Here is a 21,832-nt window from a genome sequence, read left to right as displayed (position 1 = left end):
ACCCTCAAGGACCAGCGGTTATCTTGCCTTCGTATTACATGCCCTGCCTAAGCCCATTTCTTCCTCTTGATTTAGACTAGGACGTCATTAACCCGCGTATGTTCCCTCATCCACTGCGCTGCTTCCGATCTCTTAACATTACACCTATCATTTTTCTTTGTTTATCTTGAACATGTACTGCTGTCACCTTTATGAAAGAGAACATACGAGCGCATGGCAGACAGCCTCGAATCCTACTTGTCGCAATATGCGGCCGCCAAGCAAAGTGGGAAGAGAGGCACAATTCTCCATTCGCTAGAAGCAAGCAAGGAGACTAGATGCCATGCGCTTGTGCGTTCCCTTTCGTAAAGCTGATGACAGTACAGCATTGGAAAAAAATATTAAGCTAATAAAGTCTTATCCTCAGCCGCGCAGTGGGACTCTGTACCACACCTGGGTGTCAGAGTTTATGAAGAGTTCATCAGTGTTGGCGAGGGTTCCCCTCACCAACACTCATTTGATTTATGATTTATGGGGGTCTAATGTCCCAAAGCGACTGAGGCTATGAGGGACGTCGCAGTGAAGGGCTCTGGAAATTTCGGCCACCTGGGGTTCTTTAACATGCACTGACATCGCACAGCACACGGGCCTCTGGAATTTCGCCTCCATCGAAATTCGACTGCCATGGCCGGGATCGAACCCTTGTCTTTCGGGTCAGCAGCTGAGTCACCAACACTGATGAGGCAGAATGAAGCACATAACATGGCCCAGATACAAACCCAACGGGCTGGGTATTGTTGACGAAGGTATTTTTTGCATGTCGTGTCTTATAGAGGCAGCAAAATTGTGCCATGCATTAGTGGCATTGCAGTGACAGGTTTATGCTGTATGGGACCCTTGGCATAAAACGGATATAGATAAACTTGAGAGGGTACAAAACTTGGGTATCCGATATGTCTTTAACAACTATACCAGGAGCTTTAGCGTTTCGCGTGCAAAAAACTCGCTGGGATGGAAGACGCTTGAAAAACGTAGGTACTGTTTGAGGTTAAAATTTTTTCATAGTATTTACTATTCCAATACTGGCATAAACCGTGACCTGTACATCCATTCACCAAACTATCTTTCGCTACGCCGTGACCATCTGTTAAGAGTTAAGGAAATTAACTGTAAATCAGAGATGTACAAATATGCTTTTTTCCCTAGGTCTATAAGAGATTGGAACCGGCTCTCTGAAGAGGTGGTATTAATTACGTCAGGTGATTTATTCTCTTCATCTCTGTGAATGCTGTTTTTAGGCTGTATTAATATTGCATCATGGTTGCATTGTATGTGCTGCACTTTGTTACCTTTTTTTTTACGCTTGTATGATGTGTTATTCCTCGCCACTGTAATGCCACTTGTGGCGCTGTGGGTATTACAATAAACAAATAAACAAGGCCACTTTCAGGACTGCCGGGTAATCGCAGAGAATTGTGCACAATCAGACATGTCGGCTGTTGTGCCAACTGCACAAAGCACGTACCTTGTTGTACTTGCGCGATGCTCGTGGTGGTGATGGTGGATTTACAGAGGCCTCGCTAGCTTGCGGAGATTCATCATCCAGGTAAGCAACGCCCATGTCCTCGAGGATGTCGCTCGGGACGCGACCGTCAACGCCCCACTTTTCACGTGACGAGTTGTCATCACTGTCGTCTATGACAATTATGTTCTCAACGTTCGTCTCCTCCTTTGCTGTGGTTTCTGGGTGCTTGGTGTTGCGTCGGGGGCGCTTGCCGGATGGCTGGTTCGTTGAGATGTCCTGCAGTGGGCTGCGCTTCTTGCTGTTTTGAATACAGAAAACAAAACAAAAAAAAAACTTAAAAAGAAAAGCAGGAAACATCAGGAGAAAATGCTGAACAAGACAGCATACATTCCTTGTTTGAATCTTATTTAGAGTTCAATCTTTTGTAGAGAGAATGATCTGGGGCATGTTAGGCCCACGAAAAAGCAAAGGCAAATAAAACAGACAGAAGTGATAGTGGCACATGTCACAAGCCTGGCAAATCGCTAGATACGGTGCGGAAAAATGTGTTGGCGAGGCATCAATTCACCTGCATCAGAAAGAACTTTACAAGGGTAGACGTGCAGGCTAGTTGGTGAACCATGATTCTTTAAAACAGCGCAAAAGACAAGGACACAGATAGAAAAGACACACACAGCACTGTGTGTGTCTTTTCTATCTGTGTCCTTGTCTTTTGCGCTGTTTTAAAGAGAAAGAACTTGACTTTTTGGGTTGATAAGATAGGGTACTTTTGCTTTTGGCGTTAAGTTTGGTCGCGCATGCGTTGCTCTTGAAGGAAGGTCGTTTCGTTCAATAAATCAGTTAGTCTACGTTCGTCCTGTCTGCATCTTTTCTGTGTCCTGTCTCCTGCGTAGTTTTATGTCTTCAGAAAGCCTTACCAACTAGCCTCTCATCACACACTTCTAAATGTCATAAGCCCTTAAATCAAAGTCGAAAAGTGCGCGACCAGGAAAACATTGCACCGTTAACAGTTAAAAACCTGTCCGAGAGCTGTGAGAACAATACCTTGCAGCTCGCTCAAAAGTACTTTTGGCAGCTTTACATTTGCGCAGCTTTGTGCTATGATGCTACAGAAGCTGACGCATGTGCACTTTGCAGAACATATGACCTACGAAACATTGCGAAAAGAAAAGAGCATGAGAGTGCAACGCACTTCAAAACCTGACGTCACAACGGACAGCTAGCCCTTACAATGAAAACAAAGACAACCTTCTGGGAAAGTTTATTCTGTCATACAAAGATGAAAACAGACCTAAGCAGAAGTTGTTTGCTTGCGACGCGCGTTTTTTAATTAAAAACGACGGCAAATTAAAACTTGCGCCAGCAACGCAACATTCACGAACGATGCGGTAGGTGTGTTCGAGTGACGACCATTACTGTTATTTCTTCCCAGACGGAAGCCCTCATGGTGGCAGCGATGCAAGAAACAAACACACGAAGAAAAAAGATTAAGCGCATGCCACAGAAGGCCAGAAAATTGTGAAGTTCGGGCTTTGATCAGAGGTGCGCACGGAACGATCGAAGCAGCGTCCGTGTCCGGAACGGATTTTGAAATTTTTACGCCGAATCAAATTGGGCTTATCGACAGAACTGCGAAACAGTAATAAGTGCTACAGGCGCATGAAATGACCACTGTTTGACCCTTTACAAAGCACCCAAGATGAAAAAGAAAGAATCATATTTGAAAAATTCCGTCAAGCTGGGCACAAACGGCGCCAATGTTGCGCGGGTGTTCCAAGTGCTTTTGGGCTAACAATATTGGCACTCCATCCATCGGATGGCAATTTGGGCTTTGACAGATGTATAAATGCATTGTTAATTTACTGCACTACGTGCAATCCGTACATTTGGCGGTAAAAATTAATTTTAGATAAGTTGGCGCCCGGCGTTATTGGCGCGCTTGGGAGTTTTGGCGGGTGATAAGCGATGCACAGATTCGGCAGCACACGGCGTAAAAACGCAAGTTGAGGCAAGAATAATTCTCCCTGACAAATATTTAGCGTCTTGAGCAGAGATCTGGCTGCCAGTGCAAGATACAAAATAAAACGACGGGTTGCAATAATCGGTGTTCAACGCATATGGGTCCCGCACCCCAACGGTAGCAGCTCGCACCCTCGGCATCGATTTACGCAAGGTCCGAGCACCGGTCGACGAATTTGGGCGTTCCTAAGAAAAATTACAACGTGTACAAAGCTTCGCGCTGGAATAATTACTCGCCCACACCTGAAACGTGCGCTCTGAGGAATGCTGTGCCCTGCAAAGCACGGATTCGTCCCAGCAGGAATAAAGCCAACAACAACCTCGGACATTAGTGCACATAAATTCCACTTACCTGCCCTTAGTGGAGTAATCCAAGGGAACCACTTTGTGATCCATGTTCAGCGCGCCTAATTCAGAAATTTATTCTTGCCGCCACCGCCACGATACCGCAAGCGACAAGCACACGCCGACCTCCACCTGCCAACTCCGCCGGTCTGCCGCCCGGTCAACGAAAACGACAAATGGTTATGCTGGCAACGCTGAACCGAATCGAAGCACGCGATTGGTCGTTCAGGAAGCTACTGCACGACATGGATAAATAAGTATAGTTCTTATGTTTCAAAATGTTTGAATTGGGGTTATCCTGCAATTAAAAATTCAATAATTATGAATAATTTAAAACTTTGTCTTCTATGTTTATATCAACATGAGCTGCGTAAACACAAACCACTGTAAATACACGCAAAGCATAAACTGTTCAACGTTTTTTTGTGTCCTGGTCCGGTTTCTGTATTACTTCCGGTTCATGCGACGCACATGCTGGCGCATGGCGGTGCAGTAGCTGCTGCGCGGTTAAAAGCGCGGTGCATGCGTGCGCTTGCGGTCTTCATCTTCGGTGCAAGTGTTTCGCGCTTTACTTGCGTTGAAATTTTCGAACGCTGAGCCTGAGGAAGTGTTGTGACCTCACCTGAGTGTTTTCTGCTAGCAGGATTGAGCTAGGTGAGCTATTTTTGGCATCGTGTGCGTATTATACGCGGCGTGCCCGGGTCGTTCACTTGGTGTGTCCTCTCGTTGGAAAGCATGAATGCTGGAAGTCTCTCACGCACGCTCCTTCGTTTATCACTGTGCGTGTGTGTGTGTTATATTTGTTTTTTGTAGTGAGTGGCAATTAGGTAGTGCCAGGACGTAGGAGTGGTGTGCAAGGATCTTATTAACGCTCGTGACCAACACTTCACCTTCAGGAAGAGCGTGCGTTTTCGGATGCTGCGCGTGGTGCAGGTAGCTAAACTTTATGAAAAACGGTTTTGCTGGTTTTCATTATACCACTGTCAGCTAACGACGCTTCGTGACTAGCTACTGATTACTTCGCAGTTGTGGGCGTTTTTTTTTTTTTTTTCCGCTCTGTTGCGTCGAACTTGTTTCAATTGTGAAGTTTCAAGCTGATGCGGAGAGCGCAGGTCAACCTCTCGCGCTACAGGTAACGTTTGAAGTAACCTGCGCTTGTGCCTTCGTTATTGATGTATGCCCTCTTGAGTCACGGACAGGTGTTGATTACGTTTCCGTTAACATTTTTTAAAGGAGATTGCCTAAGAGAAATTTTCATTTTCATCTTCAGATGATGAAATATGCCATTTGTCATGTCCTAATTTGACCATACCGTGGCTCACAGCTTATCTCAGGGTTTATACTGCTTTTGATTCATTCTAGTCGTATCAAATCGTGATCTAAACAAGCAAGCACATTTTAGCAATCTTTAAGTGTTCATGCTTGTAAAACAAGTGAGCAGAAAAACTCACTCACTGAAGTCTTGCAAGAGGCACCTGGAAACTCAAAAGCACTGTCTTAACGATTCTCTGTGTTCATTTCAAGTACTTAGCCTTGGGTGGTTCTGTTCAAGACTTCAGATTTTATTGCATCGACATTTGTGGACATTGTAGCTGTTCAGAGTGGGTCCATTAAATGTAGCGCAGCGCCTGCACAGGATATCTGCATTTCATTTGGGGAAAGTAGTGTCTTCTAGCAACTCATGTATAAAAATGCTGACACATGCATGCACAGTGCTCAATGCTTGTTGAATAGGCTGAACATTACCGAATGCTCTGTGTGTTCTTGTGGTTTAGATAAGCCATCACATGTGAGGTCTCGTAATTGCATTACAGTTACCAGCTGTAAATGGACAAATCATTTCATTGTCTTATTAACTGGATCAGGGCAGTTTGTGCAGATTATGGCTGATATGGCTAAGAAAAAAAAAATAATGGGGTACAACCCGACTGAACCTAGTAAGATGAGCGAAAGCTGTCAAAGTTAGCGCACGAAGGTAAGCACATGCATCTATATAGCGAATGGCGTGCCACGCTATTTCCGGCAGTTGCGAGAGTGCCGTCAGCTCCACATACGCAGCTGTGGCGAGGCACAGCTAGTCACATGATTCGATAGTTGTGAGGCGAGCGAGCGCGGTCGGCTCAACGCGCCCAGCTGTGGCGAGGCGTGGCGAGTCACTTGGCAAGACGTCAGAGCCAAGCCTCCTCTCCTCCTGGTTTGAAGGTCAAATTTCATAGCCACATGACCTTGAGCTTTGTAAGGGAGCAGTAGATCTTTTGTTCTAAGGAAAGTAAATGGGTGATTCTTCTTGACCATAGTTCACAAGCACATCTGTGAGCAGGGCCACAAGCACAGTGCTTGAATAACTGCGTGCAAGCATTGCAAACGTGTTTACTTTTTGTGTTTTTTAAATTGTGTGCTTAGCTCTTCCCTGTCTTTTCTGGCCTTTCTTGTTGTCGCTGTCCTCTGTGCTTCACCTCACTGTCCTCTCCCTGTCCCTTTTATTTTCGCCAGCTGCAGCTGAGGCGAGACTTTAAGGGGCTCTGAAAGGAGCTCTGATAAAGTTGTCGTATGCCTGGGCTATTAAAGCACCCCGCTTCACAAATGTTGACCAGCAAGAATTTTTTAATGCGCTTTGTAGAAGATGAGTTATCTGTAGTCAAAATCTGAATTTCAGCTCCTTTGTGCCCTTCCCTCTTCTCTCGTCACTTTTTGCACACTGGAGGGTCTGTGTTCCTCCACCGGCCCCACCTCCAGAGGCGGAGCTACGCAGCTTATTGGCCGCTGCCATGGTAGCTGCATGATGTCTGAAAGAATCCAACCAATAGCCGTCTCTGAACTTATATACGCAGGTGCGAGCGACGGAGGAGGGTGCGAGCATTAACAACTCATTGGGAAGGGCTTGCCAACTTTCTTGCGTGATTGTGGGTTCTCTGCTGCGTGTAGAAGTGTATTATTTGGCTCAGGTGTTCATGACAGCGCAATGCAGTGATTCAGAGTGTTGATGTGCTCTCCTCGGAAAGTGTTTTGAGGGCCCCTTTAAGATATTAGATAGCAGTTGCTGTGGCCGGCAACATCCTTTCCTCTCGATATGTTTGTTTTGATAAGCTACTACTACTACTACTACTACTACTACTCGTAGCTGCCAATTTTTATTGATGCTGGCTCGGTTCCCGCTTGCTCTGTGACAGCTGCACCAAGATGGGCGCCTCTGCATCACAGCCGAGAGAAGTGACCGGGCCACTGGGGACGGTGACGGTCCACACGCAGTCCGAACCGCAGCAGCAGCAACAGTCACCGCCATCCGAGTGCCCCATGCATGGCCTCTGCAACGAGATCACTGGCCAGCCTTCGAAAGAGCAGCCGCAGCCGTACCGGAGCGAGTGTCCCATGAGTGCGGCAGCATCTGGTGAAGAGATCAACCCGGCCAACATGGTTGGTGGAGATCTTCCTCATTGTGTGCACCTGCGGCTGATGTTGTGTTCTGGATGCTTGTTTTTCTCCTCTATGCATTTTCCGTGTTTGGCAGACCTACGACTTTGCTCGTTAGAAGGCATGGTGACTTGATATCTCATGCCGGACTTGAACTGAAAACTGTTCCAGTGGAATCCAAGTGCAGCATTGTGTTTTGTTATTAGTATGTGTATGAGGCAGTTCACTTAGTGCCAATTTTTGCCTTTGCCAGCCTTGTATTTTTGTTGTAGCAGGTGTACAATGTTTGCACAACTCTCTGCACAACTAGTTTGCTTCTGAAGCATAGCGTTGATGTGCAAGGAATGACCTGCAGTGCTCGGGAATGTTTGTAGCCAATGGATATGGTGCTCATGGCTAGCATAATGCAGGTATAATTGGACATCATGGGGAGAGCCTTACATTGAACCTCATTTGAGTGATGATGAGGATGAGCTGTCCTTTGGTGATGCTAAGCCTTAAAGGGGCCATGAAACATAATTTGAGGGTTGTGAATAAACCCCACCAGTGATTAGATAACGTGCTGGCAAACTTCTCAACCAAATCACACCAGTGGGTGGCCCTCGTTCTTGCTCCCGAAATTTTTTTTACAATTTACCATGCCTTTTCAAAACCTTGCCCTCATTTCAGCCTTCTGTGATCTCATTTCTGCTATCAAATTATGACAGAGGAATGGTAGTTTGTTGTTAGCTAAATGGGATTCATTAAGCGTCATGTTTGGTAGGTACAGTCTTTGTCAAAAGTAACCAGGCTTCAGGGTTTGCTTCTCACCCGTATAATAGAGTCCTCACGGCTTCCCTAAAGATCAAAAAGTTCTTTGAAGTTGAGAAGAGGGGTTTCTCTTTACCATACAGAGATTTAGAGCTTGAGGGCTGGCATAATAGCTTTAATATACGACTGAGAGGCAAAACGTGCAGCCTGGTTACTTTTGACAAAGACTGTACCAGCGCAAGTTGCAGTGCAAAGATAGCATGTGCGTCAAACCTGGTGAGCCGTACACTGAAACCTGGTGAGCCATGCCCTTGCACTTTGCGTGTTCAGGCTTTTGGTGCTGCTTTGATATGCATTTAAAAGCTTGGTGTTGTGATACTCAGCTGTGGTCGTCAAAAATTTCCGCCACTTTCTTCCGGACTAACAGATGCCCAGCCCCAACCAGCAGCCGGCACCGGACCAGCCGTTCCCGCTGCCGACGGAGCGGCAGCGGTCGCGCATCCCCAAGGCGGGTGGGGCCGAGGGGGAGACGTGGGAGTACCCGTCGCAGCAGATGTTCTGGAACGCCATGCTGCGCAAGGGCTGGAAGTGGCGGGAGGCCGACCTGCGTCCCGAGGACATGGCGCACATCATCCGCATCCACAACGCCAACAACGACCACGCCTGGGAGGAGGTGCTCAAGTGGGAGGCACTGCACGCAAAGTAAGGGAGGGAGTGATGCCTCTCTATGGAACTATGGAACTCTCTATGGAACAGCGAGCTATGGAAAGGAAAATGATAGGTGTAACGTAGGAGATCGGAAGAGGGCGGAGTGGGTGAGGGAACAAACGCGGGTTAATGGCATCCTAGTTGAAATCAAGAGGAAGAAATGGGCTTGGGCAGGGCATGTAATGCGAAGGCAAGATAACCGCTGGTTCTTAAGGGTAACAGAGTGGATTCCAGGAGATGGCAAGCGTAGCAGGGGACGACAGGAAGTTAGGTGGGCAGGTGAGATTAAGAAGTTTGCGGGGATACAGTGGCGGCAACTGACAAAGGACAGGGTTAATCGGAGCGACATGGGAGAGGCCTTTGCCCTGCAGTGGGCGTAGTCAGGCTGATGGTGATGATGATGATGGTGCCTCTCTGGTACTGTGCAGGTCTGGTGGGGAAAAGGATTTGATGTTTTGGTTTCAATTTTGACCTAAAAGGAGTCTTAAAGGTGCACTGAAGAGGTATCTGAACTCTTACTTTTACCGCTGGAACTCGATCTACACGTTCAGAGTGTTCTTGGGAACTTCGAGTTATTGCCCTGTGCAGCCGATTTCCTTAATTTAAATCGGATCAACGTTGGGCTCCCGCCTTCTTTTTTTTTTTTTTAATTCCAAGCAGACTGTGGGAGGAGTCGACCAACCTTTCAACCAGTCCCGTGGCGGCTTGCCGCTCTGCCATCGGCGGTGTAATACATAGTGATCAGCGAAAGCTAAGAGTCCACACATATTTTTATTTCCGTGGGCCTAATTTGCAGCTATGTAGTCTCTGACTGGATCTATTTATTCATGTAAACCTAAAAGAAGCAAAATAAAAGCGAAAGCAAAGTCTCCACATGACTGCCTTAAAGGCACTCCATGTGTTGGTCAGCTCCTCCCACCGTATGCGGGGAATTAAAAAAAAAAAAGGCAGGAGCCGGACGTTAATCCAATTTCATTGGCCAAATCAGCCGCACAGGGCAATAATTCGCAGTTTCTAAGAATGCTCGGAATGTGTAAATCGAGTTCCCGCGCCAAAAAGACTAGTTCAGATCCCTCTTCAGTGCACCTTTAAGGTACACCTACTTTCCAAGTTTTAGCGCCTGAAAAGACAAGGAACTCTCGTTCACTGTGCATTTCTTTTTGAGACACTACAACTTGAAAGTATGAATAAACATGCTAGGGGTGTGCGAATATTCGATAATTTCGAATATTCGATCGAATAGCACGGTATTCGATATTCGCTTCGAACCGAATTCTCGGTATTCGAAATTTCGAAGTATTCGCCTCGCGCGAATAGTGTTTCTGGGGCGCTTGCCCGCTTGCTTTATGTGGTTTCAGTTCCGAGTATTGCCGCACAGATGGCTTTTTTTTATCGCGCTTTCAACGCTCGGGGGTCAGTCAATACACGAATCACAACCAGGTCGGGGTGCGAACCCAGCTACAAACGAAATAAAAGTGAGGGCGACGCGCTCTTGCAGAAGATCCTGCGTTCTGGCCGTCTCCGAGCCTCCCCACTAAGGCTGCCATAAGCCGCGTCGCTGCCACCGTGTCGAGGCAGACGCAAAGAAGGAAGAGCACAGCCATCAGTCGTCTAAGCTTCAAAACAAGAAACCTCAGTTTACTGTTGTTGTTGTTGCGACTGAGCGAAGGATGAAAAGGAAAGTGCACGGGCCTGCCGACTGGCTCTAGCCGAGCCACCACCGCTGCCACGTGCAGATAGCGGAGAGTTCAAAGATAAGAGGAAAGAAAGAAAAAAGACGCGCGTCACACAACCCAACAACCGCGTCCGCCGCGGCGGACGCTGGCTGGAAAATCAGATAAGCACCGAAGCCTGGCTGGAAAATCAGATAAGCACCGAAGCCGCGCCCGCCCACTCCACGACCTCTCGATTTTTTTTCCCGTTAGAGTTGCGGAAAAGATTACCAGATAGGACAGATGCGAAGATAAACACGCAGCCCTACCGCGCTATCGCTTCACCCAGTCAGGTGACGAATCATGCGTACCGAACATGGGCGACCGGTCTCGGCAGCTTTCAAGCAAGCCATCATATTACCGGCGGAGGCGCGAAAAATTCAGCGGCAGCGCGGGGACTCGATGTCGCCGAAGTGTATACTTACATCAGTCAATGGGAAGGGCGCCTTTAGCGTGTGATAACGCTAAGCTTATTGTGCACCCGTGGAGGATTACTGCCGTTAACGCTCGGCATCTACGACTGGTGTCTTTTCTTGCTATTCTGACTGCTTGCGCGTTGATGGGAACGGAACGCCGCCGCCGTAATCAGGGCATTGAGCCATCTTCGGTGGTGTGCCGAACTCCGTTCGTCGCCGCAACTCGGGCACTCTGATACGTTGGAGGCTGAGAGCATTCTTGATGGAAGCGCGATGCTGAGTGCTGCTCGGAGGTACTACCGGGGACAATTTTGCCAGGACGCGCGAGCGGTGCGAATGACGTTTCGCTTGCGGCGCTAGAGTTTTGTACAGCCGCTTCCGTTCTTGCTCGAGGGAATATGCTAGTCTGGGAATGTAAAAATTGTTCTTCCAGTATAAATTGCCAGTAAAAATTGTTCTTCACTCTAGGTGTTAAAATTTTGAAGTGTAGTTTTAAATAAAGCCTCAGTGCAGTGTGTAATGGCATCGTGTGTTGGGAAAATAAATGGTTTTGGAAATGCCTACTGTCACTCAGCCTCTTTTTAGTGCCAGAAGTACTATTCGAACTATTCGCTTCGAAATTATTCGAAGAAAATCGCTATTCGCTTCGAATTCGCTTCGAATCAAAAAACCACTATTCGCACACCCCTAAAACATGCCCAAGTTTCAACATTAGCTTCTGTTTCTATTATTGCATCACCATCCTTTGTAGTCTTTTTATTTGTTCAGGGCCTTAATCTTGGGCTGGAGGATTTAAAAAATTTCCTCCACTGCGGGAATATGGCCTGAGTCACTTTGGGGCATTAAACCTCGCAAAACCAAACCTTAACCTAATAAGAGAGTAATTACTGATTGGAATCCACCCAAGCGCAGCCATACGGCTACAACTTCACTGCGAAGTTTCTGAGAAAGCTGTATAGCTTTCCTTTGTAGCCGTGTGGCTGAGCTTGGATGGACGCTAATGAGTAATTACTCCCTTATTACAAATCTACTCCATCTTGGGGGATTCCTCTAAACATTTGACCATATCTTACCTCTTTGCAAACACTACCATATTTGTGCCCAGATATTGCGCACAAAGTAGCATATTATGGTCTGTGTTGCTTGAGAAATGATTTATCGTTGGCAGCTACTAGGTGGACTGTTTAGAAATGTTAAATAACTGGTGAACACTGCTGGTGTTGTTCACAGAAAAGCGAGCCAGGCAGCGATTTTAACAAGTTGGGCCACCTGTCGGTGTCAGCCTTGCAACTTGCCCATCTGCTGAATCTAGGGCTCTTTGTGTTAGTTGCACCTTTGCATGGTAGATGGCGCCACCTGTAAAATACACCGGTTATGAAGGTGTCAAGTGTTGTGTTGCCTGGACTTGAATATCCTTAAACTTCTGATGTGGCCAACTACATGTTCATGAAGCAGAACAGATGGCACATGTGTGTGTATCTGAGCTAAAAGCCGCTAGCTTTCTGGAGACGGACCTCTGAGGTTTCGCTGATGTGAAGTGAACACATGCCACTTGTGTTAGGAAAGGAAAACTGGTGCCTATGTGGCATGCAGTGCTCTACCAATTGCAGTACAGTGGTCATGGGTGTGGATCCCACTGACACCATGTCGCTGTCATCTATTTTCTGTAAGATTATTTCCTGTTAGAAATGATTATTCAGCTAATTTCTCACATCATCCAACACCATCATAAGAAAACTAATTAACATTTCTCTATGCTTTCTTTTACTTTCAGTGACTGTTGAATTTCTTCCCATTCACATCCTATCAGCCCCTAGTCTCCTTACTCTTGTATGCTCATTTGCTGCGAGGCACTGTGAAGTTGCATTCAGACAGCTGATAAGTGTGCCCAGGCGCACAGAACACGCACCTGTTGCTTGACACTTTGGCTGTGTCATGAGTCACTAGTTGGTCGCATTGTGTATGAAGAAGTACAGCCACAAATACGGAGTCACGCGATGAAGCCATGGGAAAGCTCAGTAAGGTGTCCCGAATTATAACCTCCGATTCTGTGGTAGCATTGAAGAAAGACAGTCAGTGACTTCTGTTTGGACAACTGAAGTACCGTAAAAAACGGAATATAGGTCGGACCGGAATATAGTTCGAGCCCCCCAACTAACCAATTCTAAAACTGAAAAAAATCTTTTTCAATGGCAAAAGTACTGAAAGACACCCTTACCTTGAAACAAATGGGACTCAGCTGGTTGCACAATGGTGACAGTATCTGTTTTCATTTAGATGCTGCTCGTATGTACACCCGGCCAATTCTTTAACACTATCGCACGACCATTGACCCGCGTGCTAGTCAGTGCCCTGAGTGGTGAAACAAGCGAGATACGCACATGTGTACACATGCGCTTACTCTTGCTTCTTTCGCCGCTCCGTGATAAGGTGCTGACAAACACGCGAAGCAATGGTCGCGCGATACTGCTAAAAAATTGGCCGGATGTAAAGTACAGAGAAGGGCACGAAGTACGCAAGCATTTCTCCAAGTCATCAGAGTCGTCCGAACTTGAGTCTGATGACGATTGCTTGTCGCTGCCCACGTCCCACAGAGCGTCATCCTCTGTGCCGTCTAACGTGTTGCTTATGCTGCATTTTCTAAAAGACTTGCGCACCATCTCTGTGAGGAGAGATTTCCACGCCGACGACATCCAGCCACAAACCAGAATAACCTTGCGACAGCTGAAGCGCAAATTAGAGGTGCCACAACGTCCCCATACTGTGCTGCTGCTGATGGCAATGGTGATGGAGGCTGTTGACTTCAGTCACCCATTGTTGCAAGACTTCCGCAGTTTTTCCGGTATATGACCAGTATATAAGACGGGGGTCGACTTTTTGCCATGTTTTTTTTTTTTTTTAAAGTTCGACCTATATTCCGGTTTTTACGGTATACTGACAGTTGCACAATCTTACAGAAGAACTTGCTAACATACCTAATGGTTGAACACCCTGCGTGCTGCAAAAGATTTTGTAAGGGTTTCTGGAAAACGTGGAAATTAGAAGACTCATATTTTTTTTCTGGAAAAAAGCCTTCCCATACACCTCTGCACCCTTTGGATTTCCTCTTAGAAAAAAAGAAAAGGAAAGAAAGAGAACCATGTGTGTTGCCTGCATGTGTTGTACAAGTGTTGACATAAAAGTATATTTGCTTCAACATAGGGAAAAATTCCAGGTAGTGGCATGACGCCGTGAGTGTTTTTACGCTAGTTCGAAGTTCAGTTAGTTGCATTTGGCTCGTGATATCCTTAAGTGCTAATGTGTTGTAAAACACAATATAACTAACCCACGTTAGTTCAGAGGTTTTAAAACTGGCTTCTACAAAACCATTGAGTTTTTTGAAATGCTCTGAAGGCTATGCATGCCTTAACCTTGCTTTTCCTTTATCCAGCACTTTATTTTGGGACTAATCATACTGTAGTTCTGGGAATTCTGCTGCACGTATGGTCGTTCTTCAGTGAATGGTATTTTCTTCAGGGCATGAAAAATAGAGCATGTGCTTGCTCTGTTCTGCGTGCATACCAGGCAGAATGAACAGAAGCAAGGACATGCGGGTTTCCCAAGGCTGTGTGGAAGTAGGCGTTCCCTTATGATAGAACGATTGAGGACCTGTGCGTTAGTTCACGCAGTACAACCTTGTTGATTTGGATTTCAGGGGACCAGATGAAATGTCCAAATCAACTGAATGTTGAATTATTAGGAGGACATAAAAATAAGTGTAGATATGGTAGAATCTCGATAGTATGAATCTCAGGGGGTCGCTAGATGTATTGGTGTCGTTTGAAATTCGAATAATCCAAAACGAACCGATTTCATAAGCACAATTGACGGAGATTGTTTCTGGCTGACGAGGTTTTCTTACAGCCGCGTGTCACCGCTGACTGGTGACATCGGTGCTGTGCTAGTTGTGCTCCGTTGCTGACTATTGGTGGTATACACTTAGCAACCGGTGATCTCGGCGTCAGCATTGTACGGACAGCAAGTACTTGAGTACTTGATGCTCGAGGGGGGGGGGGGGGGGGGTCATGGCTTGCACGTTTGTATCATCCGCAGTGGGAAGGGGGCTTGCTCATAACATCCGAATTTCTGCCCATTGCACTCAATTCACTGTGGCCTATGAATTCGTATCATCTCAAATTCGTGTCAACCAGGATCGTATCATAGAGATTCTACTGTAGTATCTAGGAATGCCTTGCTCTGAAAGCTGGCTGAATCTCAAGGAGTACCTTTCGTGTCTTTGGTTTGCTGAGTTGTTGGATATGCATGCTGAGCTGTTGTGTGAATGCCCTGAGCTTCGTGTGTGGAATGCAGGGAGTGCTGCACGCCCCGGCTGAAGAAATTTGGAGGCAAGGCCACAGACTACTCGCCTCGGGCACGGATACGCAGTTGGCTCGGGTGAGTCTTTGTTTCCGGGGATATTTGAGCGGGCCTCGGCAGCGCAGATGCTTCGGGGGTAGAAGATGTACTGTTGGTGGCAAAAGTTTCTGGAACATGCGATTTGTAAACGAAGCCGATAGCTCTGTTATTAGCCGCTGGCTGGAGTCCACGCTTGTGGATGTGAAAGAGGAGGATTTAAATTTCGTCTTCACAAGTGTGGTTTTCAACTGGTGGCTAATAATTGAGCTATCAGCTTCGTTAGTGGATCAGTGTTCCAGAGATTTTTGCCTCTGACTGTACTCTGAGCTGTGCCACATGACGTGGCTCGTACTCCGTTGAACATGCTTCATAAAAATGTTTCTTTTGTTGTCTTGTCTCTTGGGAAAGGAATTTCTGCTGAAAGTTGCATGTACACGTCAGTTAAAGTTAGGGCCTTCAACTAAGAAAGTGACAGTGTCTGGCTGTTAGGTTCAGTGCGATCTCATAACCATCTATCTTTGTTTGTTGTACCTGCTGCATGCATACAGCCTCAAAATCTCGAGTGCTCACTCACAAAGGTTTGGTAGGCTGATGGGTTGTTCAAACTCAGACTCACTCGAACTCATGAACTCGGACTCATGAACTCATTTAGGCTCAGAGCACATGTGGACTCAATTTGACTTGTGACTCATCTGGGGTCAGCCATTTAGTTACTACTTACTTTGACTCACAACTCATTTGGGCTTACTCACTCATTCTGGCTTACGGCTCATTTGGGCTCACTCAGTCATTTCGACTCACTAGCATTCGGGCTCACTGACTCATTTTGACTCGAGACTCACATGGGCTCACTGAAGAGTCCAAGTGGCATGCCCCTGAGCCGATTGAGACGTGCAACAAAGGACCCTCACCCCCTGTGCAGCGACATAGTGAAACTCTGACAAGGCTCCTGACACATCCTCACACAGCTCATTACCGTACCTGCGTACACTAGCAATAGGGAAGGGACAAAACGCCATCTTCCTCGCCTCTGTGGAATCCTCTTCGGTCCCCCACCGACTTCGGCAAGCTGCCTCTCCTTCCAGCAAGCTTGGTCGTGGCAGTAAATCGTTCCTTCGCTCCGCTGCCAGCAAACAAACAAACAAACAAATACTATGTGCACTCCATCGTTCCGAAGACACAAACCTTGATCTGAACCTGAGCTCAGAATCACTCATGACTCAGATCATGATCTGAATGTGAGTTTGAACTCACTCACAACTCAGATTATCATCTGCATGCGAGTCCGAACTTACTTATCACTCAGATCGTGATCTGAATATGAGCCTGAGTGACCCCTAGTGACAGCTTATGAGTGAGTTCGCTGACCTAGCCTGCACAAGTCCATTTCAAGCAGAACTTAGGTGTTCTGCTTGTGTGGTATTCTGCACAGGTCATCCGGAGTATTGGCAATACTGCGTTTTCAGCGTTTTGAGCTGAAAAACAAGTTTTGCGGAGTGGGAGTTTACTTGCTTGTAGAGAGAACTTCATGTTGCTAGTTTGTTTTTTGTTTTAAATATTTTTTTGGACTCGACTCTTATAACAAATGATTCGTCACTCATTTCACTGCTCTGTGCAGTGTTCGTTAGCCTCAGCCTTTTTTAACAACAGCAACAAAATTCCTGCTGCAAGCTGTGTTCTCTCTGCCTATGTAATGCATGGTTTTGTGAACGCCATTGAAGCACGGTTGCTGCATGTCCTGTCAGCATCCAGTGAAACTCTAATGAGACAGTTGAAAGAGAGCAATAAACAAGAAGATTCTTGGTCAGGGAGACTGAATAGTAGCGCACTTGATTTTCACTTCGATATTGTGAAGACTGCTGTGTGCAAGTGTTACTGGAACCTGCCTGTGTCTCTTCAGTATCCAATATATTTGAATTTGTATTGTTGCATCACAGTTATCTTGCTTGCAGTTCGTTAGATGCCAATTGCACAAACAAAAGTATTTTATGCATGGCTCACTTCAAAGTCCCCCTCTTTTTTTTTTAAGAGTGTTAGCTCTCTATACTAATGTTTGTCAAGGATGCATCTGTCTGCCATGACGGTCAAATTGACCAAAGCTGTAACCACATGACCACACTACATCACGTAGCAACAGTGGGTGCATAGTGCCTCAGTTGATATCTATGCTTTCGATCCGTTATATATGTGCCAGTATAGCGGCCATCGAAGCAGGACCTCCCACGGGACCATCATTTGCATAAAGTTGGGGGTCACACGTTTGACGCAGAATGGTCGAAGTGGTGTCAAATGACTTGCTATGTTCCTGAGGATAAAATTACTAATCGAGATGAAGCCCAAACTATGTGTGGGATTCGCATCGATGACCTTTCCGCCCCCAAGCCGTGCATTCCGAGGACCTTCAGACGGCCATTACGGCCGAACCGCTTGTTGCAGGGAGTTGTGGATGGTGTCGAACAATTCGCCGTGTTGTGGATGCACACATTTATAAAGTTTATTAACAGATGTAACGAGGAAATATACCGGATGTAGTGAAGGTGTCTGTAAATCGCAATAGTAGTGCAAAATCCATGAGGTAGATTGCGCTGCTTGTGTTTTAGAAGGGATGTTTCCAGAAAGAAAACATCCGCGGATGTTTGGATTTGGTCTTCCGGGGACTGGAATGGGAACAGTTGGGGATAAGAGTCAATGGAGAATACCTGAGTAATTTGCGATTCGCTGATGACATTGCCTTGCTAAGCCACTCAGGACAAGAACTGCAAAGCATGATCAATCAGTTAGACAGCCAGAGCAGAACGGTGGGGCTAAGAATTAACATGCAGAAAACCAAAGTAATGTTCAACAGCCTAGCAAGGGAACAGCAGTTCGCAATTGGTAGCGAGGTGCTGGAAGTAGTAAGAGAATACGTCTACTTAGGGCAGGTAGTGACCGCAGATCCGGATCATGAGAGGGAAATAACTAGAAGAATAAAAATGGGGTGGAGCGCATATGGCAGGTTCTCTCAGATCATGAATGGTAGCTTACCAATATCCCTCAATAGAAAAGTATACAACAGCTGAATCTTACCGGTACTCACCTATGGGGCAGAAACGTGGAGGCTAACAAAGAGGGTGCAATGAAGTTAAGGACAACGCAGCGAGTTATGGAAAGGAAAATGATAGGTGTAACGTTGAGAGATCGGAAGAGGGCGGAGTGGGTGAGGGAACAAACGCGGGTTAATGACATCTTAGTTGAAATCAAGAGGAAGAAATTGGCTTGGGCAGGGCATGTAATGCGAAGGCAAGATAACCGCTTTTCCTTAAGGGTAACGGAGTGGATTCCAAGAGAAAGCAAACGTAGCAGAGGACGGCAGAAAGTTAGGTGGGCGGATGAGATTAAGAAGTTTGCGGGGATACAGTGGTGGCAACTGACAAAGGACAGGGTTAATTGGAGAGACATGGGAGAGGCCTTTGCCCTGCAGTGGGTGTAGTCAGGCTGATGATGATGATGATGTTTGCTGAGCACGCCGCTGTAAACACTTGAAGCTCCCATAGCTAACGCTCGTAAGTCGAACACTGAGGCGGTGTTGGCGGGGGATTTTTTGCTTCTTGACATTTCATTTGTTGGAGAGCAGTTGTCTCATACTGGGTGTCATATTGTGCATAGCGGTGCACAGTATTTGAGGGCAGTTTAAAGAGAAGCAAGCAGGTTGCATACTCATTGGGTACTTTTTGAAAGCACATAATCATGTAGGTAGGACGAGACTTTCAAAGCCCTTTACTCAGTTTTGAAGTGAGATTCAGGCTTGTCTAAATTCGCTTTCAGCAACCACACATTTGTCCTCACGGCTCTGAACAACACTATAGTTTGAGTTGACTTTTAAAAGCAGCACAAAACAACACTTTATTTTTTTTATTCGAGATGTTTGCCATTAGGCATAATGAGAAAGGGAGAGAAAGTTAGATGTGTGAGCAAGCTTCGCTTAAAAAGTGGCGAAAGTTCTCGATAAAGCGATTATCATGTGTTCACTTACGATAGTTGCCTGCAACATCTCATTGCAGGCCTACCTTCCTGCCAGATATTTGGCGCCCCCGCTAGGCCTGTCATATCCGGCGCGTCGGCGTACACAAATAATCGGAGTGTGTTAGCTTTCGCGACTTCCGAAACATCTTCAAGCTGTCTGCCTTATTCGCATTATACACGGATGAAAACTTTTTTTTCTGTTTTTGTTATCTCCAAATTGGACCTCGTATTGTATGCAGGTTTTTACGGTGTACCGCTAAAAAGTAGACCCTGTTGCCTGGGAACTTTTGACCTGTATACTTTCCAGACCTGCAGAGCTCTTGCAGCCTGAGGTTTTTTTTTACCTTCTCACTCACTTATAGGTCATAAAGCGCAGGAGTTATGTCAGCTGCATAGCAAGCAGTACACTTTCCCCAAAGACTGTGCATGTGTGTTTTGCTGATGCATTTTTATATGGCGACGTTCAGCTCACGTTTTGTAATGTTGATCTCATTATTTGGTAGATACGAGCTGCAGTTTTGTAATGTTGATCTCATTATTCCGCAGATACGAGCTTCCATTTGACAGGCATGACTGGATCGTTGACCGGTGTGGCAAGGAGGTCCGCTACATCATCGACTACTACGACGGCGGGCTAGTCGACGCTGAATCCAGTCGTTTTGCGCTCCTCGATGTGCGGCCCGCCTTCGACTCCTTTGAGAACGTCTGGGACCGCATGAAGGTGGCGTGGTGGCGGTGGACGGTAGCCAGCAAGCAGGAATCTGCTTCTGAGCCAGCCACGAGCCAACAGGGGGCTGCTGCTAGCCAATAGGACTGTTGATGTAGGGGAGACACGGGCAACCTTGTGTCTCTGGCAGTGATTGTGACAGTAGACAGGCAGGTAGCCAAGCAAGCGTGGTGAAGCTATGTGAACGAATTTCAACCCATATCCAAACAGGTTTAATTCATTTGTGCTGATAAAGTAGTTGTTCTCCAGTATTAGACATGGCTTGTTGCATCGTGGACCCTCTTAGGTTATCAACAATGGCTAAGTCATGTGCATTGGGATGTGCTGAGCAGTGCACACTAATCGTGGAATGTGAAATTAATTCGATAGAAAGGTTCTCATATGTGCTTGTTTAGGTTTTCCCCTAGTCTGCTTCTTCACTTCATGCAGTCATTGTGAGCCTTGCATTTTCAAGCTTGGCACTAATCTGGCTTCCCAGTTTTTGTGTCACTGAAACGTTATTGTGGTAGGGAACGCCAAAAGCGCAGTCACTGGGCCTGTTTGTGTTTGCAAAGCTTGCGATATTTCGTGATAGAAATCTTTGAGATGCTTCTTGGCTGACAAATCAAATGCGAAGGGCTAGTTGACTTCATAAGCGGCATTAACCGGTTCAGAACCTGGCAGTGATTCCAGTCGGCAGCTTTTTGATGTCTGCCACTCCTTGAAAACCATCATTGTAAGGTGGAAGCCATGATAAGCACTCTTAGTGGACATTGGATGTCTGTATTGTAAATGCTGCACTGTATATACATGCAAACATGGCCTTCACCATGTTGCATTCATGGCGCTGGGCTCCTGGAAGGCGAAGCTCATGGCTGACATGATCTGGCCTTTGTACACATGCGCCGGGCATGCTGAAAGCTTTGAATTGGAGGAGGGCAGAGGTTCTTGCGACCTATCATGCGAAACAGTCTGTGTTGTGTATTGGTCAGAAGATGTGCGCACTCTGATGTAGGAGATAGTAATGTGCAAAACGAGAACCACAGATATATGCAGAAAGCTGAGCAAACATGCGAGTTCTTTTTTTTTCCTTTTTATCGCTTTACATGAAGAAGCCACGTCTTCGTCGCTGCATGATTGAGGAGACCTGTGAATTTTGCTTGTGGAAAATTGTGTTAGAAGAACTACCCGGCAAATTCGAGATGTGTGCATATCCAATGCTTTGTTCTGAAACCTTGTTGTGTGCATGTTTTCTGTTGTCACTTATCATGCTGTCGCAATTACTCCACGCTGGCTATAGTCAGTGACTAAGCCAACTGATGAGCAATCCATTTTTACCGGTACTGGAAGCTCGGAGAGCTTGGTTGCAGTATATTTGTGGAATTTATTCTCTTCTGTTAAATTTTATACTGTGTAACATTTACTGTGTAACATTTATTCCAACTTGATAGCATCTCACTTTAATGCACAGCTTTCCCTTGCTTGAGTTTGCACCACGTTAACAAAACACATTCGTACTATAACTGGCTCAACTTGCTACCTTACTGCCCTTGTTTGGTTGCCTGATCGTGAAGGTTAGCTTTCTGTAGCCATGTAGACATGTGCATCATGTGAGGCTGTATATATGAACATGTAGTTCGATTGCTGCTTTTGTCACATTTTTGCTGATACTCTTTCAATGCGCCCATTTGCAGAAGGGCACGTCTTGTTGGGAAATGTGCTGCATTCATGTGGTCTGAATTATTATCTGGGACATTATTGGATATCTGCATTGAGATTTGGAATGCCATTGGACACTTGTTTCTAGTCAGCAGTGATTGTGTTCTGCTCAATGTCAGGAAAATTAAAGAACAGTTGAATTGAA

At 46.2% G+C, this 21,832-nt stretch overlaps 2 protein-coding genes across 3 annotated transcripts in view; one reads left to right on the top strand and one right to left on the bottom strand.

The window, feature by feature from the left end:
- Positions 1-4,060, bottom strand: part of Skp2 (S-phase kinase-associated protein 2) — a 38,351-nt gene extending 34,291 nt beyond the window's left edge. Inside the window, exons 1-2 of one of the 2 annotated variants that reach the window (XM_089551213.1) lie at positions 3,876-4,060; positions 1,505-1,802 (exon numbers count right to left, since the gene is read on the bottom strand). In XM_089551213.1, the coding sequence (XP_089407339.1) occupies positions 1,505-1,802; positions 3,876-3,919 (342 nt within the window). In that variant the 5' untranslated portion in view covers positions 3,920-4,060. The remainder of the gene's footprint in view (positions 1-1,504; positions 1,803-3,875) is intronic. The other variant, XM_089551205.1, reaches the window with a different exon arrangement.
- Positions 4,061-4,331: 271 nt separating this feature from the next.
- On the top strand, positions 4,332-21,832 carry Cchl (Cytochrome c heme lyase). Its single transcript, XM_089551220.1, has 5 exons — positions 4,332-4,522; positions 7,039-7,282; positions 8,457-8,731; positions 15,216-15,299; positions 19,809-21,832. The coding sequence occupies exons 2-5, from the start codon at positions 7,049-7,051 to the stop codon at positions 20,071-20,073; spliced, it is 858 nt and encodes a 285-aa protein (XP_089407346.1). The 5' UTR covers positions 4,332-4,522; positions 7,039-7,048; the 3' UTR covers positions 20,074-21,832.

The sequence above is a fragment of the Amblyomma mixtum genome, chromosome 1 (genome assembly GCF_055824585.1).
Source record: "Amblyomma mixtum isolate Tamu chromosome 1, ASM5582458v1, whole genome shotgun sequence".
Lineage (NCBI taxonomy): Eukaryota > Metazoa > Arthropoda > Arachnida > Ixodida > Ixodidae > Amblyomma > Amblyomma mixtum.
Note: the sequence above shows the minus strand (reverse complement) of the source record. Positions and strands in the feature narration are given on the sequence as shown.